The sequence below is a fragment of the Octopus bimaculoides genome, chromosome 29 (assembly GCF_046866305.1).
Source record: "Octopus bimaculoides isolate indiv1 chromosome 29, ASM4686630v1, whole genome shotgun sequence".
NCBI classification, from domain to species: Eukaryota; Metazoa; Mollusca; class Cephalopoda; order Octopoda; family Octopodidae; genus Octopus; species Octopus bimaculoides.
Genome location: NC_142956.1, coordinates 18825590 through 18843089, shown reverse-complemented (window position 1 = coordinate 18843089; position 17500 = coordinate 18825590). Strand labels below are relative to the sequence as shown.

General features: G+C 39.4%; 1 protein-coding gene across 3 annotated transcripts in view; it reads right to left on the bottom strand.

Moving 5' to 3' along the window:
• Positions 1 to 17500, bottom strand: part of LOC106875650 (bifunctional 3'-phosphoadenosine 5'-phosphosulfate synthase) — an 83175-nt gene that overhangs the window by 49031 nt on the left and 16644 nt on the right. The window contains exons 1-2 of one of the 3 annotated variants that reach the window (XM_089345056.1): positions 17465 to 17500; positions 9121 to 9174 (exon numbers count right to left, since the gene is read on the bottom strand). The exon at positions 17465 to 17500 is cut by the window's right edge and continues 767 nt beyond it. In XM_089345056.1, the coding sequence (XP_089201182.1) occupies positions 9121 to 9174; positions 17465 to 17500 (90 nt within the window). The remainder of the gene's footprint in view (positions 1 to 9120; positions 9175 to 17464) is intronic. The other 2 variants (XM_089345057.1, XM_089345058.1) reach the window with 2 other exon arrangements.

Here is a 17500-nt window from a genome sequence, read left to right as displayed (position 1 = left end):
AGTGAGTTCATGGTCGTAGCCAATGCCGGCACTTCGTAACTGGTACCCTTGCTGCTGGCATGTAAAATTCACCCACTACACTCTTGGAGAGGTTGGCATTAGGAAGGGCAGCTTACCAGTTTTCAGTCAAATCATCCAACCCATCCCAGCATTAAAAATGGACGTTAAATGATGATGATGATGGTGGTCCATCGATCCTTTTTGGCCATCCCCATTATCACCCCATCCCCTAGATTTTTCCATCGCCCCAAAAGGGGCAGTATTACCCACTTTGGGAATCACTGGGTGAAACAATTTCTGTATGTTTCCTATCATTCAGTATGGTTGGCCAGATCTGGATTATATCTGAGTGCTAGTAAGGTACCTGCCTGGATTCCAAATCCCTGTTCATTTGCGCCATATAAGAGATTTCGCAAATGACAAGCAAACAAATTATACAACAAACATAATTCCCTAATTATCCTTCCATTTATCCAATTACTAAATAAATTCTGTACTTGGCAAACATTTTTTTCTCACACATCCATTTCCTGAGTTCTAAAACTAGGTTATTAACCCTTTCGTTACCAACCCGGCTGAAACTGGCTCCGTAGTACAAAGGTCTTGTTTTCATAAGTTTTGAATTAAAATTTTCCACCAAACCTTAGTCACAATTCATGTTCCTAACACTAGCTTCAGGATAACTAAGTTATTTTACTAAATTCTTTGCTATATTTAAAATTAATTGAAAGAAACACAGAGCATCTCAACAGAAATATGGTAACAAAAAGGGTTAAAATATATAATAGAGAAACAATTCTTAACCCCCTGGTTGAAACCACCTCTGGCTCTGAGTACAAATGTCTTGTTTTCATAAGTTTTGAATTAAAATCTTCCACCAAACCTTAGTCACAATTTATGTTCCTGACACTAGCTGAAAGATAACTAAGTTATTTTACTAAATTCTTTGTTATATTTAAAATTAATTGAAAGAAACACAGAGCATCTCAAAATAGATACAGTAACGAAAGGGTTTGAGATTCCATTTAACATGCTACAGCATGCGTTTGCTGAACTTGAGAAAGTGTCATCTCCCTTGTCTTGAGATTCCATTTAACATGCTGCAGCATGCAGTTGCTGATCTTCGGAAAGTTTCAATAAAAGTGAAACAATATTATAGTCTTATGAAAAGTGAAAGAATAAAAGTGAAACAATATTATGGCGTTATAAAACAATAACAATGTGTATATATATGTATATATATGTGTGTATATATATGTATATATGTGTGTGTGTATATATATGTGTGTGTGTGTGTGTGTGTATATATTATATATACCTGTAAAAATATGTGACACTTATTCGGTAGCCATGATAAAACTCCGAGTTTTATCCTGGCTACCGAATATAAGTGTCACATATTTATATTACAGATAAATTCCTCTATTTGCATAATATCGAGGTCTTTTTCTTTCATTTCTTGTCCTTCTTATCAATATATATATATATATATATATATATATATATATATATATATATATATATATATATATATATATATATATATTTAAGAATTTAAGGATTGGAGAAAACGCATGTTATAATTGCATACTTTATTCCTACATATGTTTCAAAGGATTACAACCTGTGTGATCCATAGGGATCTTTGATATTAAAATTGTAACCTTCTCATAATCGGTCATAATGTCTTACGTTTAAGATGATTCCCATGCTTTCCCTGATGAGAAGGATACAATTTTAATATCAAAGATCCCTATGGATCACACAGGTTGTAATCCTTTGAAACATATGTAGGAATAAAGTATGCAATTATAACATGCGTTTTCTCCAATCCTTAAATTCTTAAATATACTCAAATACCCAAAATTTCAAGGAGTTCCTGCCTTAAAAATAGGAGCTAACCATAGTTATTTTGTGTTCTTTGCTACATTGGTTTCTATTAACCCATTTATTCTATCAGAAGAATTTTTATTCATTAAGATAGAAGAAATACACATAATTATTTATATATATATATATAGGAAAAAAACAGAAGTTCAAAAATGCACTGAGAACAGTTACAATATTTTTCTTATTAACAAATTTAAAACTTTTAAAATGGTCTCACAGTTATTTTTCAAAAGAGTTCAAACAGAAAGACGAGGTGAGTCAGAAGTAAGACAGCTGTAACATAGGCCACGTCATTCTATTTGAACCTTGTGAAAACTGTGAAACCGGTTGAAGCTTTAAATATAGCAATAAAAAATATTTTAACTATTCTTAATGCATTTTCAACTAGGATTTCTCCTATATCTCCACTCGTTTGAAATAATATAATTTTGTTTTCTATATACATATAGATCAATATATATATATCTATATAGATCAATATATATATATATATATATATATATATATATATATATATATATATATATATATACATATATATATATATATATATATATATATATATATATATATATATATATATATATATATATATACATATATATATATATATATATATATATATATATATATATATATATATACATATATATATATATATTTATATAAGGGCATTACTACAGAATAATGCCACGCACTCGACACACACACACACACACACACACATATATATATATATATATATATATATATATATATATATATATAGATCAATATATTTGTATTTCTGTATATGGGTATGTGAAGTTTGTGCCTGTATGTGCATGCGGTTCCCATCTCTCACCTGCTACATCCATGTGTGTGTGTGTGTGTGTGAGTATATGTGTTAATGAAATATGTGTGTTGTGTGTTTTGCGTGTGTGTGTGTGTTTGTGTATGAGTGCGCATATGAAGTGTATGTGTTGTGTGTTTATGAAGTACGTGTGTATGTGAGAGGCCTGTAAATGTCAGTGTGTGTGTGTGTGTATATATATATGTGTATGTGTGTGTGTGTGTTTCTGTAGTTACCAAAACTAAAGGTCAAACGTTTATGCAAACCTCAGATACAATTTGAGAAATGTCAGTGATTGTGGACCCCAGGAGGGGAAGATGTGCGGTGCTGGGTAGTGGTGGTAAATGTCAGTGGTGGTTGTGATGAATGATAGTGGCTGTGCTCCCAGGAGGACAGGATATGTGCTAGTGGCAGTCGTGTGGAATGTCAATGGTGGAGGACCCAAAAGGAGGAAATGTGTGGTGGTAGGGGTTGTGACCCCGGAAAGGCAATATATATATACACACACACACACACACACACACACACACACACACACACACACACACACACACGCACGCATGCATAGAGTCCTGATTGCCGACCGGCAACACCTCCTATGTGCTAGTATGTTCCTAAATTGTTGTTGGCACTCTGTCGCTTAACGACGACGAGGGTTCCAGTCGATCCGATCAACGGAACAGCCTGCTCATGAAATTAACGTGCAAGTGGCTGAGCACTCCACAGACACATGTACCCTTAACGTAGTTCTCAGGGATATTCAGCGTGACACAGTGTGACAAGGCTGACCCTTTGAATTACAGGCACAACAGAAACAGGAAGAAAGAGTGGGAGAAAGTTTGTGGTGGAAGTGTACAGCAGGGTTCGCCACCATCCCCTGCCGGAGCCTCTTGGAGCTTTAGGTGTTTTCGCTCAATAAACACTCAAAACGCCCGGTCTGGGAATCGAAACCACGATCCTATGACCGCGAGTCCGCTGCCCTAACCACTGGGCCATTGCGCCTCAACGTTCCTGAATTAAAGCTTTCCCTTTTTACATGCCAGCTCAATCTGAAGCAATGCAAAATTCCCTTTGCTTGCTGGGAAAACAAAGCACCAGAACGCAGGGCCCCGGTGCCAGTCCTGTTTCTCCTCAGATCAAAGCTTTCAACAAAGTCAACTCCAACATCCGAAACCAACTTCATGCAAACATGAAGTCACGCTGGCAAAAGACTGCTCCTTTAAATGGAAACCTAACCTGTCATTGTGGTTTTGTGACACAAAGCAAAGCAGGCCGTCCTGCCCATTCAAGGAAACACATCAGAAATGATCCACAAGCTCTCAAGCAAACTGAGTCCTCAACTTGTTCCGTTTGTCAAAAGGTTTACAAGGTCCCAGAAGCCCTCAAGAGACACTCTCTCTTTACTCTTTTACTTGTTTCAGTCATTTGACTGCGGCCATGCTGGAGCACCGCCTTTAGTCGAGAAAATCGACCCCAGGACTTATTCTTTGGAAGCCTAGTACTTATTCTATCGGTCAGTTTTTGCCGAACCGCTAAGTTACGGGGACGTAAACACACCAGCATCGGTTGTCAAGCGACGCTGGGGGGACAAACACAGACACACAAACACACATACATATATATACATACATATATACAACGGGCTTCTTATATATATATATATATATATATATATATATATATATATATATATATATATATATATATATATATATATACAAATACATAAAATCAAAATAAGCAACACGGATTTTAAAGATGATTGCAGTACTCCATTTATTTAAGTAATGCGAGCATTATATTAAATGCAATATGTAGAGCAATCTTCAGCTGCACGAAAATGTAGAAAATTACAGCAGAATAGACATATTATAATTGTGGCAACATTTCAAATCCAAGTGGGAAGAAGAATACATAAAAATCCATCTTGACATAGCCAAGGCTATCAGGCTAGTCAAATACATATATATATACACAAATACATATATTTAATGTAACGTCTGGGCTCATTTAATTGGAACTATTCAAACAATAATAATCAATTTACGCAAGTGGAAAGCTTTTTTTAAAACAATGATTATCCTGGAAATCACCTGTGACTTTTGTTTTAGCGTAAAAGACAGAAGAAAGTGACAGATGTACGAACCTTTATATGAAATGGAAACGTGTGTGACACAGAGAGAGAGAGAGAGAGTGTGTGTGTGTGCCACTTACATGTACATGAGAACACACATGTTCACTCACTCACACACACACACAGGCGCATGTATATACAAAAAATATGTACGCATATGTACTGACGTATTGATATATTTACATTTACGTATACATGAGAACACACCCTTTCACTCACTGTCTTTCTTTTTCTTTCTCACCCTCTCTTTCACACACACACACACACGTCCATTTCATAGACACGTACACACATCTTTCACTTTAAATCAAAAGTAAATAAATAAAAAATATTTTTTTATGGACGTTAACGAACTGATCGTGAAATCAATTCAGGTAAAAATATTTCTAAATAAGAATTAGAATATTGTGTACGTCAAAAAGTCAACGTTCTATTTTTTTTCTTAGAGAGCGCGAAAACTATATATGTGTGTGTGTATATATCATAGATAATGAACGTGTATTTGTGTTGATTGACAAGCCATGACATTCATTATATGTGTGTGTGTATCTATATATATATATAGTTCCAAAAAAAACAATAACAAAAAACAAAAAAAAACAACAAAGTGAGGACGTGATATAGATAGTATTATTGGACGCTCAGGAAAGGAAAGAGAGAGTGTATGACGTTTCGGGCGTAGCCCTTCGTCGGAAAGATGGAAAGTTCGGAGAATGTTTTGATATATATATATATATATATATATATATATATATATATATACACACACGTGGCTATGTGGTAAGTAGCTTGCTTACCAACCACATAGTTCCGGGTTCAGTCCCACTGCGTGGCACCTTGGGCATGTGTCTTCTACTATAGCCTCGGGCCGACCAAAGCCTTGTGAGTGGATTTGGTAGACAGAAACTGAAAGAAGCCCATCGTATATATGTATATATATATATATATATAAATGTGTGTTTGTGTGTCTGTGTTTGTCTCCCCCACCATCGCTTGACAACCGATGCTGGTGTATTTACGTCCGCGTAACTTAGCGGTTCGGCAAAAGAGACCGATAGAATAAGTACTAGGCTTACAAAGAATAAGTCCTGGGGTCGATTTGCTCGACTAAAGGCGGTGCTCCAGCATGGCCACAGTCAAAAGACTAAAACAAGTAAAAGAGTAAAAGAATACACACACACACACACGTATATCATATATACATATACATACACGCATATTTTTTTACTTGTTTCAGTCATTTGACTGCAGCCATGCTGGAGCACCGCCTTTAGTCGAGCAAATCGACCCCGGGACTTATTCTTTGTAAGCCTAGTAGTTATTCTATCGGTCTCTTTTGCCGAACCGCTAAGTTACGGGACACACACAAATGGGCAACTGGGGAAGTAAGGCAATTGATATCGGCATTACTTTCTGACTTACCCTTATATATATGTGTGCGTGAGATAGGGCGAGAGAGAGAGAAAGGGCGAGAGAGAGAGAGAGCGAAAGAGAGAAAGGGCGAGAGAAAGAGAAAGGACGAGAGAGAGAGAGGGTGAGAAAGAGAGAGAGAGAGAGAGAGAAAGGGCGAGAGAGAGAGAGAGGGTGTGTTTGTCTCCCATCACGGATGTTAGTTTATACTCCCAAAATTTGGCAAAAAAAAAAGAGATTGATAGAATAACTAATACATAAGTACTAGAGTCGTTTTGTACGTAGGGTTAGGGTTACGGTCGGAATTCCCTAACCCAAACCCTAATCCTAAACCCTAGTGAAGATTGTGCGGGTGTTAATTTGAAAAAATTACCTGTACGACTCAACCCTTTAAGGAGGTGCCCCAGCATGGCCGCGGGCCAACGACTGAAGCAAAACATAAAGAAATGAAACTTTGAAAACGATATTCCCATAGGTTTTCTTTGGTGGTTAAATTTTGTGAGAAAAGATAATTCATGGGAAATAACTCAGCAATGCACATTGAAATACATTTTCAAAGTGACGGAAGATTCTGTAAGTTTTTTGTCATGAAAGATGGTGCTTAGAATATAATAAATTAATAAAATGAAATTTTGATGGAAGGTTTTGATTTAAATCATTTTAAATCACTTTTGTTATGATAGGCGTAGGAGTGGCTGTGTGCTAAGCAGCTTACCATAGTTCCGGGTTCAGTCCCACTGCGTGGCACCTTGGGCAAGTGTCTTCAACTATAGCCTCGGGCCGACCAAAGCCTTGTGAGTGGATTTGGTAGACGGAAACTGAAAGAAGCCCGTCGTATATATGTATATATATATATATATATGTGTGTGTGTGTGTATGTGTTTGTGTGTCTGTGTTTGTCCCCCCAACATCGCTTAACAACCGATGCTGGTGTGTTTACGTCCCCAAGAGAGACCGATAGAATAAGTACTGGGCTTCCAAAGAATAAGTCCTGGAGTCGATTTGCTTGACTAAAGGCGGTGCTCCAGCATGACCACAGTCAAAAGGCTGAAACAAGTCAAAGAATAAAAGAATATTTCTATTGAAATACCTTGCCTTTGTTTAAATTAATTTTGAAAATAACCAAGAATTTAGTGGAAACAATTTTGTCATAATTTTTTTAATTTTATTCTTTTACTTCTTTCAGTCATTTGACTGTGGCCATGCTGGAGCACCGCCTTTAGTCGAGCAAACCGGCCCCAGGACTTATTCTTTGGAAACCTAGTACTTATTCTATCGGTCTCTTTTGCTGAACCACTAGGTTACGGGGACGTAAACACACCAGCATCGATGTTGGGGGGACAGACGGGCTTCTTTCATTTTCCGTCTACCAAATCCACTCACAAGGCTTTGGTCGGCCCGAGGCTATAGTAGAAGACACTTGCCCAAGGTGTCACGCAGTGGGACTGAACCCGGAACCATGTGGTTCGTAAGCAAGCTACTTTATTTCATTTCAGAAATATTTAATAAGACATCTTGTAATTCCTGGCAGAGATTAGAAACCTCTGCTTGTGTCTTGTTACTACTTTTAAACACCCTTACCTACTGGGCCACCAAAGCAGCAACGAAATTTTAGTAAGACCCCTGGGTAGGATTGAACCCTGCCCAGGATGTTCAATGTGGCTGTCTAATTATGTCTCTAGCCACGAGACCACCAAGACACCCAACGAAAAATAAATGTATGCCCGCAGGGGGACTTGAACCCGCAACCCTCAGATTAAAAGTCTGATGCTCTGCCGACTGACGCCACATACAAAATGTGTCTTTACAATGAGCCTACCTGTGACATTAACCTGTTGCCTGTTTTTCTGAGTAATACAAAGCTTTACTTTCACAAGTCCCAGATTACTCTCTGGTGGTTTGAAAGAAAAAAATATTTGGGAATGTTTATCGAGATACGATGCATGGACACCAATGATATACGTCCAGTGCCTTATTACATGTGGTACACAGGAGAGGCCAAGAATGAAATATGTGTTTAAACCATTATAGAAAAAACAAAAGGAGAGAAAAAGTAAAAGAAAAAATATAAGCCATGCAAGTTCCATGGTTGCCGTTTGGAATGAGGTAGAAATAGGATGAGGTTGGGGTTGAGGTACAAAGGCACCAGAACAGGGGGTCAGTATGGGAGGGGGAAAACAGCGATGATAATTGTATGGATGGAGTAAATGGTAGAGCAATAATGGAGGATGAAACAAAGCAAAAAAACAGCAGCCAGAAACCCAAGGAAAGAACCAGCATGAAGGCAAAGACCAGAGCAAAGCGGACATCTTTTTTTTTTTTTTTTTTTTCGGCGGAGACGGACTATATGTAATCTCAACCTTTCCCCCCCCCCCCTTATTTATTAATTTTTTTTTTACGGAATCCCACGTTTTAGGCTATGGAGATTCAGATTCTGAAGAAAAATTGTTTGAAAAATTTCAATTCCTTGCCCCCAACCAAGCAGGCTATTTACATGCTAGAAATAACAGCCAAATCTCACAAAACTAGGGTTAGGGTTAGGGTTACGGTCAGGGTTAGGTTTACCCTGTGGATCTATATAAAAACCGGGGGAGGGGGCGGAATCGAAATTTTGAAATTGAGATTTTTGAAAAATTTTTTTCAGAATCGGAATCTCCATAGCCTAAAACGTGGGATTCCGTACAAAAAAAAAAAAATAAGGGGGGGATGGTTCAGATTACATATAGTCCAGCTGGACTTTTTTTCTAAACCCTTTTTTCTAATTTTTTAAAATTTTATTTATTTTATGTTTGTGTGGGGTGAAGCCCCCGCCAAAGCCAACCAAGAAACGTAGGCAGAATTAGTTAAAACTTACCGCAACTTTCCCACTCTCGCTCGGTACATCCTCGGCTTTTCTCTTCAATGGGGGCTGCCAAATACAAAGGGTCACCAGAACAATTTTTAGGGGTTCGTTTACAGTAAGAAAAATTCTTTTACAAAAGAAAAAGGTTAAAAAAAAAGATATAAAGGGGGGAGGGGCAGACCATTGGAGCTGTTTGGGCTTCGGTTCATTGCTATGGGTTTTTTTTTAGGGGGTAGAAGGGTCTTTAATAATAACCCTCACTATACATATATACACACACGTGTGTGTATATACATACATAATATACATTTCAATGTACATAACACACACACACATATATATAGTGTGTGTGTGTATAAAACATACATATAGATGTACATATATATACATACATACATATATATATACACACACATGCATAAAATAGATAGATAGATAGATAGATAGATAGATAGGTAGGTAGGTAGGTAGATAGATAGATTATAGATAGTTAGATAGATAGAGATGGGTAGAAATAGATAGATAGATAGATATATAGGCCACTGTTAGGACCAGATTAACACCCATAGTGACCCTAATGACTAAGATTTTCCTGCCCCTGTACCAGTTTCATTTTGGGGTTGATGTAATTGACTTATCCCTTCCCCCAAAATTTCAGGCCTTGTGCCTATAGCAGAAAGGGACAGTCAATGGGGCTCTAGTACCAGTACAGACCAATTACTGCATTGAGTTTACCTCTCACTCCGTAACCTTGTTGCTGAAGTAGACTTGTCCTTATGGCCTCTTCATGAATGAAAAAAACACTAGGGAATTGATAGGAACAAAATACAACTGGGGAAGGGACGGGAGAAGGGAGATGGGAAAGATGAAATTTGCACAGGGAGGAGGAAAGAGGGACGTCAGGTCATGACCTTGTGACCTGACCTCTCTCTTTTTTTTTTTTACGCTGATCTGAGACTGACCTTCCTTTGTTCACACTCTTCCTGTTAACAGGGTTTATTGGTAGTGGTGGTGGTGGTAGGTCAGGGTGTACTTAATGACCTTCCATCACCACCATCATCACCCAACACCCACATCACTGTCTCCACCACTACCACCTCCATCATCATCATCATCATCTTCACCACCACCATCACCACACAACATCCACTATTAGGCTCTCTCTGTCTAGCTCTCTCTCTGTCTGTCTCTCTCTCCCTCTCCGCCATCATCCCCACCCCTACAACCAACACCACTACCACCACCACCACCACCATCAGCATAAAGTTCCCTCCCCTCCACCGCCGCCATCATCACAACCAGGACCAACCACCCTCATTGCCAAAACCCCCTCAAATAGCAAACAAGACTTCTCTTTTCCTCTCTGCCAATCCTTCCTGGCCCCTCCCCACTCCCCTACCCTTTTTCATTTTTCCTTTTTTTTTTGGCAACCCTGAATTCCACTGAGTCATCAGATTTATGTCTGCCTCTTTGTCAGATTTTTTACCTACCCCCTATGTACCCCCCCTACCTACTCCACCACCACCACCACCATCATCACAGCCATCATTGTTATCTCTATCACCATCATCATCACTACAACCACTACAACAATCAGTCAGTACCATCCCAGTGAAAAACCACCACCACCACCGCCACCATCACCACCACCACAATCATTACCACCACCACCATCACAACCTCCATCACAACCACCACCACCACCACCACAATCATTACCATTACCACCACCACCACCACCATCACAACTACCACCACCACCATCACAAACTCCATCACAACCACCACCACCACAATCATTACCATTACCACCACCACCACCACAACCTCCATCACAACCACCACCACCACAATCATTACCATTACCACCACCACCACCATTGTCATGAAAAACCACTACCACTAAAACCATCATCAGCACCACCACAGTATCACTGAGGGAGGCAGAATATGGCCTAACGACCTGCTAGAAAGAGCAGCCAAACTGCCCTGAACTCAGAACCCCAACAAGTTGTGGCTGATGCCGGTGTCACGTAACTGGCACCCGTGCCAGTGGCACGTTAAAAAGCATACTTCGAATGCTGGGCCTCACAGAGGCAATGATAAATGACCAAGACCTTTGGCGATATGCTGTGTGTGAGAAGAGGACCCGTCAAGCCAAGTGATACTATAGTCATGGCCAATGTCAGTGTCACATAATTGGCACGTAAACAGTGCCCTTTGAATATTGGGCCTCACGGAAACAATGAGAAGTGACTGAGACCTTTGGCGATATGCTGCGTGTGAGAAAACCCACCAGGCCAAGTGAAATTGTGGTTATTACCAAAAAGCACCCGTTACACTCTTGGAGTGGCCGATGTTAGAAAGGTCATCCAACCGTAGAAACTAAGCTGAATCAGACTGGAAAGTGGTGCAGCCCCACAGCTTACCTGTTTCAATCAAACCATCTAACCCATGCCAGCATGGAAAGCAGACACTAAAGTGATGATGGTGAAGACCCAATCGACTTCAGATTTGGTGTATTGATGTAGGGTAATCTTCAAGTTTAGGGGGCTAAAAAAAAATAAATAAAAATATTCAAGGGAAATAACTGAACGACTTACCAGTATTATCCGTTTTCTTCTAGCTGTTTATAAATAAATCACACCCTAACCCTAACGTCAATCAAATCACGTGTGTGATTTATTCATAAACAGAGATGTACGGAGAATACTGGTAAAACGTTCAGTTACTTCCCTTGAATATTTTCATTTATTTTTTTATCCCCCTAAACTTGAAGATTACCTTGATGTAGTATGTTCATTATTGACATGAAATTCATTTTTGCCATCAATCAATAAATAGTTAATAGTTTGCAACTTTTGAGTAATTTTAGCCAATCAAAAGCCACGCTCACATCAAGGCGCCGGTTTCCATAGTAACAAGTCAAGCGTTGGAAAAAACATTTATGTAGAACCATGCGTTTACAAACTGATATTTCAGGCTGTTTTCCTGCTTGTACCCATTTTTTTTCCACTCTTAAAACTACAAAATGTATTACTCTCTTTTACTCTTTTACTTGTTCCAGTCATTTGACTGCGGCCATGCTGGAGCACTGCCTTTAGTCGAGCAAATCGACCCCAGGACTTATTCTTTGTAAGCCTTGTACTTATTCTATCGGTCTCGTTTTGCCGAACCGCTAAGTTACGGGGACGTAAACACACCAGCATCGGTTATCAAGCGATGGTGGGGGGACAAACACGAGACACACACACACATATAAATATATATACATATATACGACGGGCTTCTTTCAGTTTCCGTCTACCAAATCCACTGACAAGGCTTTGGTCGGCCCGAGGCTATAGTAGAAGACACTTGCCCAAGGTGCCACGCAGTGGGACTGAACCCAGAACCTTGTGGTTGGTAAGCAAACTACTTACCACACAGCCACTCCTACGCCTATTGTATACCCCCCCCCCCGTTTTTTTGCATTAAACACATATTGACTGATTAAAACTACAAAATATGTGTTGTTTACTCGGGTTTTTTTTTTTGGTTGTTTTATTGCTTATCGAATGCTTAAAATATGTGCCATCGTCATAATGTCGACATTATTGTCGTGCCACCTTACGAGTGCAGTCACACACAAAACGACAGCTTCCAAATCCTGTTTTCCATTTTATTATTTTTAATTTCCGGAACAAGTGAATTATCTCCTGAGATTCAGCATGAAAAATTACATCAATACATCAAATTTCAAAATTTCAGAAAGTGCAGTGAAAGAGAAAAAAAGGTCTACTGTGCATTCTCTTGAATTTCCTATGGAGAAAAACAGGTTTACAAAATATTTCAGGTGACAAACGACCGACTGGAATGAATCCTTTAACTTCTTTGGCATTTAAGCCAGCCATATCTGACCAAACAAACTTACGTTTTATCTTCAGGCTATCTCACTTACCCTACAATATTGTTCTACAAGATTATTCGGACACTGGGTCTCACAGCAGGAATGACAGGGGGGCCGAGACCTCCGGCAGTTTGCTGTGCTTGAGAAGGCACATTAAGTAAAAAGCATGGCTGCTTTCATCCCTTTCTGGCTGAGCTTTCCTAAGCTTGTGGGTCCGTGGTGCCGAGTAAAAAACCATCTGTGCCAGTGCTGCATAAGGAGCACCCAGTACACTCTGTAGAGTGGTTGGCATTAGGAAGGGGATCCAGCCGTAGAAACCATGCCAAAACAGACAGGGAGCCTGGATAGCTCCCTAGCACCTGTCCAACCCATGGCAGCATGGAAATCAGACGTTAAATGATGATGGTGATTTCTCCCTCAACCCATACCCTAATCGCCTATCACCTGGCACAAAGCCCCTTCCTTCTTTCCTTCCTCAATACTACTCCCCTCCTCAGTTGAGGGGTCTCATCTTCTAAGGACCTGACATGGAATGAATCAACTCCCCACTACATGTATTTTCAAAGCCTGGTGCTTATTCTATCGATCTCTTATGCCGAACCACCAAGTTAAGGGGATGTAAACAAACCGACACCAACTGTTGAGCAGTGGAGGTGGGGACACAGACACACAAAGATATAGATGTGTGCGTGTATATATATATATGTGTGTGTGTGTATATATATATATATATATATATATATATATACACATATATATATACACACACACACACATATATATATATTCATCTTTTACTTGTGACAGTCATTTGATTGTGGCCATACTGGGGCACCATCTTCAAAGGTTTTAGCCAAATTGGTGAGATGAACACACACACACGACAGGCTTCTTTCAGTTTCCATCGACCAAATCCACTCACAAGGATTTTGTTGGTCCAAGGCTGGAGTAGAAGACATTTTTGCACACAAGATGCCATCCAGTGGGACTGAATGCAGAACCATGTGGTTGGGAAGCAAACTTCTTTACCACACAGCTATATGCCTATGCCTACCATTAATATTAATAAACGCTCATGAAATATTTCCCTCTAAGAACTATTATATCAAAAACATTAATTAAAAATGTCCCAAATTCATTTATTTATTTATTTAATTAACAAACTACTGAAGAAGAAGAAAAAATAGAGATGTAAGCATCTGCCAAAATGGAATGGTAGATATGTAGCCACAGGTTTTTATCTCTGGAGCTGATGATAGTAAGAAACGGTTATATTTCCCAAGAATTACACCCAACTGCCTTTAAATGGGACAAATTCCTACACGTTCTCCCTCCCTCTTTATCTTATACACCTCCCTCTCTTTCTCTTAGTGGTCTACAGGCGTATATAGGCATTTCTCCTCTTCCCCACAACCCATGCACAACTCTTTCTCTTACTTTATTCCAGTCTTTTTTCTTACTTCGTCCCTCCCTCACATATTATCGTCCTTTTTCCTCCCACCTCTCCTCTTCCCCTCACATCATTCGCTCCCTCTCTCTCTCTTGCTTATTTTATCCCTCTCTTTCTTATCGTATCCCCCTCTCTCACTGATCCACAGACGATTACCAGATGTTCTCTTTCTCCCTGAGGTCACTTATGCACATCTCTCTCTCTCTCTTCAGTCTCCAGAAGTCCGTTGGCCTTTCTCCTCCGCCTTGAGATATTTACACCTCCTCTCTCTCACTTTACATAAAGCTTTTCCTCCCACACTTCCTCCTCCGCCTCTCATTAAAACATATATATATGTACATACCTACATCTACATGTATATATAGATGCATATCTGGGTACAGGACGTTGCAAAAAAAAAAACATGGAGAAAATGATAAACAGGGTACAGAAAACACACAGGCCACATAGAGAACATTTCCTTCATCAGCTGCCACTGTTATAACACTGGCGTTTCGAAGAGTTATAGATAGATAGGTAGGTAGGTAGGTAGATAGATAGTGAGAGAGAGAGACAGAAAATATTAGTTCTAAATCTCTGATCGAGAAACATGCAGTAACAATACTCCAGTGGTAGTCCACGAGGTTTCCTGGGGCTAAATAACATTACCATTCGTCCTAATCAGGACTGCCACTTGAAGTTGGCAAATAAGCTTTACTATATATATACACACACACGAAGGGTGCTGAAAAGTTCCTGGCTTTGGGTAAAAGAAAATACGGTAATTTTTCAGATTAGCATCCGCGCGATCTTCTCTTGGGTGTTAGGGTTAGGGGCGGAATTCCTTCACCCTAACCGTAATCCTTAACACCTTAGTGAAGATCGTGCGGGTGTTAATCTGAAAAATTACCGAAAATACAGGAGGATCAGTTAATTATGATTTTATTCAACACGATTTCCCTCTCAGGTTCACACACTTATTGCAGAGGCCCTTCAGTTTTTCTGAGCCCCGCAAAAAGAACATGGAAGGCTGGACTCCCGAGTCGGAATGAAATTTCGTTCCCTTGCGATGTTTCTACAGTTGTGGAAAGAGGTGACAGACGGAGGGTCGGGGTACAAGTCGGGAGACTAAGGTGGATGGTCTACTAATTCGAAGCCAAAGTCGCGTGTTTTCCATAGAATTTCATGTGCTGTGTGTACTGGTGCACTGTCCTGCAAAAACAGGACACCACGGCTCAGCTTTCTACAGCGTTTCCGCTTCAAAGCTCCATTGCAATCCGTCCCACAGAGACGTAGTATTCTGCATAGATGGTGCGACTCTTTGGCAGGCATTTTGAGGACTGCTCTTTGTCCCAGAGCATGGTAGAGGTTGTATGTGGTCGTCCAAATGCACAGAAATAACAACTAAATCTCCCTCACTTGTTCAAATTTAAAAAAAAAGGGCGGGACAAATTACTGCATGGCGTATCATAGTTACACAATGATCTAGAAAAAGGACGGAGATGGTCTTAGCTGGGCCGACTAGGATCACCACACTACCCACTCAAGACTGACCAAGGGTTAAACACATAACACTTATACATTTAAATGTTTTAGCCATTGGTCTGCGGCCATGCAGTAGCAATGCCTTCAATATATTTTCATGTTTTTTTAGTGGAACACATCGACCACAGCACATATTTTTGTAAGATTGGGATCTTATTTCTGTCCGTCTCTTTTGCCAAACCGCTAAGTTACGGGGAACGTAAATAAACGAACACCGATTGTCAAGCGATGAGGAGGGGACAAACAAAAACACACGCACACATACATACACAGAAACTGGTACTACTAAAGCAGCACGGTCCCGAACGCGCTAGCTAACCCTATCCCTAACCCAAACCCTAACCCTATCCCTAACCCGCGTGTGCAAATGAATACGTGTTTAGGGTTAGGGTTAGGATCGACCATTCGCGACCGTGCTGCTTTAGTAGTACCGAGAAACTTTGGTAGCTGTTCAACTGTTTGACCCAGGTCAGCAATGACAGCAGATATATGATGCAAAGCGCTCCACCAGTGGCCATCCTGACTTTCATTTATACACATTGGTGAGCATTGTACAATGTGCCGATCCCTTTTTTATAAGGCGTGCCGTTTTAATCTGAGACTCTGGGTGTCCTTTCTAGCCCTGTTTGTACACAAACAGAATTGTCGTTTTATACACGATAACATACACGTACTATACACCCTCGTATACAGATACATATAGGGGTGTCGTGTGCGTATATATATATATATATAACACTAAATTGATGAACGACTCAATACTGTCTGTAGAGTACAGCATAACTATTCTTTCACAAGAATAGTGTTCTTGTCAGTGACTTTGAAGTTTCGGTTTGCTTTGCTTTCATCGAGCAGTAACTAGGAAGTTACAGACTACACTATTCTGGAAAGGTGTGTATGTATATGTATGTATATATATATATATATATATATATATATATATATATATATATATATTACATGTGCAAGTGTAAATAGGCATGAGTATGATAAACAAATGTATGCATACACAGGTCTGTAATGATATGGGTGTGGACATGCATAAACATAGACACGTGGGTGTGTATGTATGTGTATATATATATATATACGCACACAATATAAATCTCGAAATAAGAGACATATTGCCCCATCTGCAAGTGTGTGTATCATTTATATGTGTATGTGATAAACAGGAGAGGAGTGAGTGGGGTGGAAGAAAAAAGAAGAAAAAGCATCGAAATAGGAAAAATGAAAATTTAGGAGGGAAAAATGAGAGTTAAGCTGTAATTAAAATGATAAAACTTTTTTTTCTTTTAATTTCCAAATAAAAAATAAAAAAAATTGGGGGGAAAAAAACACTATGAAAACAAACGAAAAACATTTTTAAAAATGCCGGTAGACGGAACGAGAGAAAGAAAGAAAGAACTAAAGAGACAGGAAGAAGGAAGGAAAAAGGAAGGAAATGAAAAGAGGAGAAGAAAGAAGAGAATAATGTATAAATTCGAACTTACATGTGAGTGAGGCTTTTGTGCGTTAGGGAGCGAATT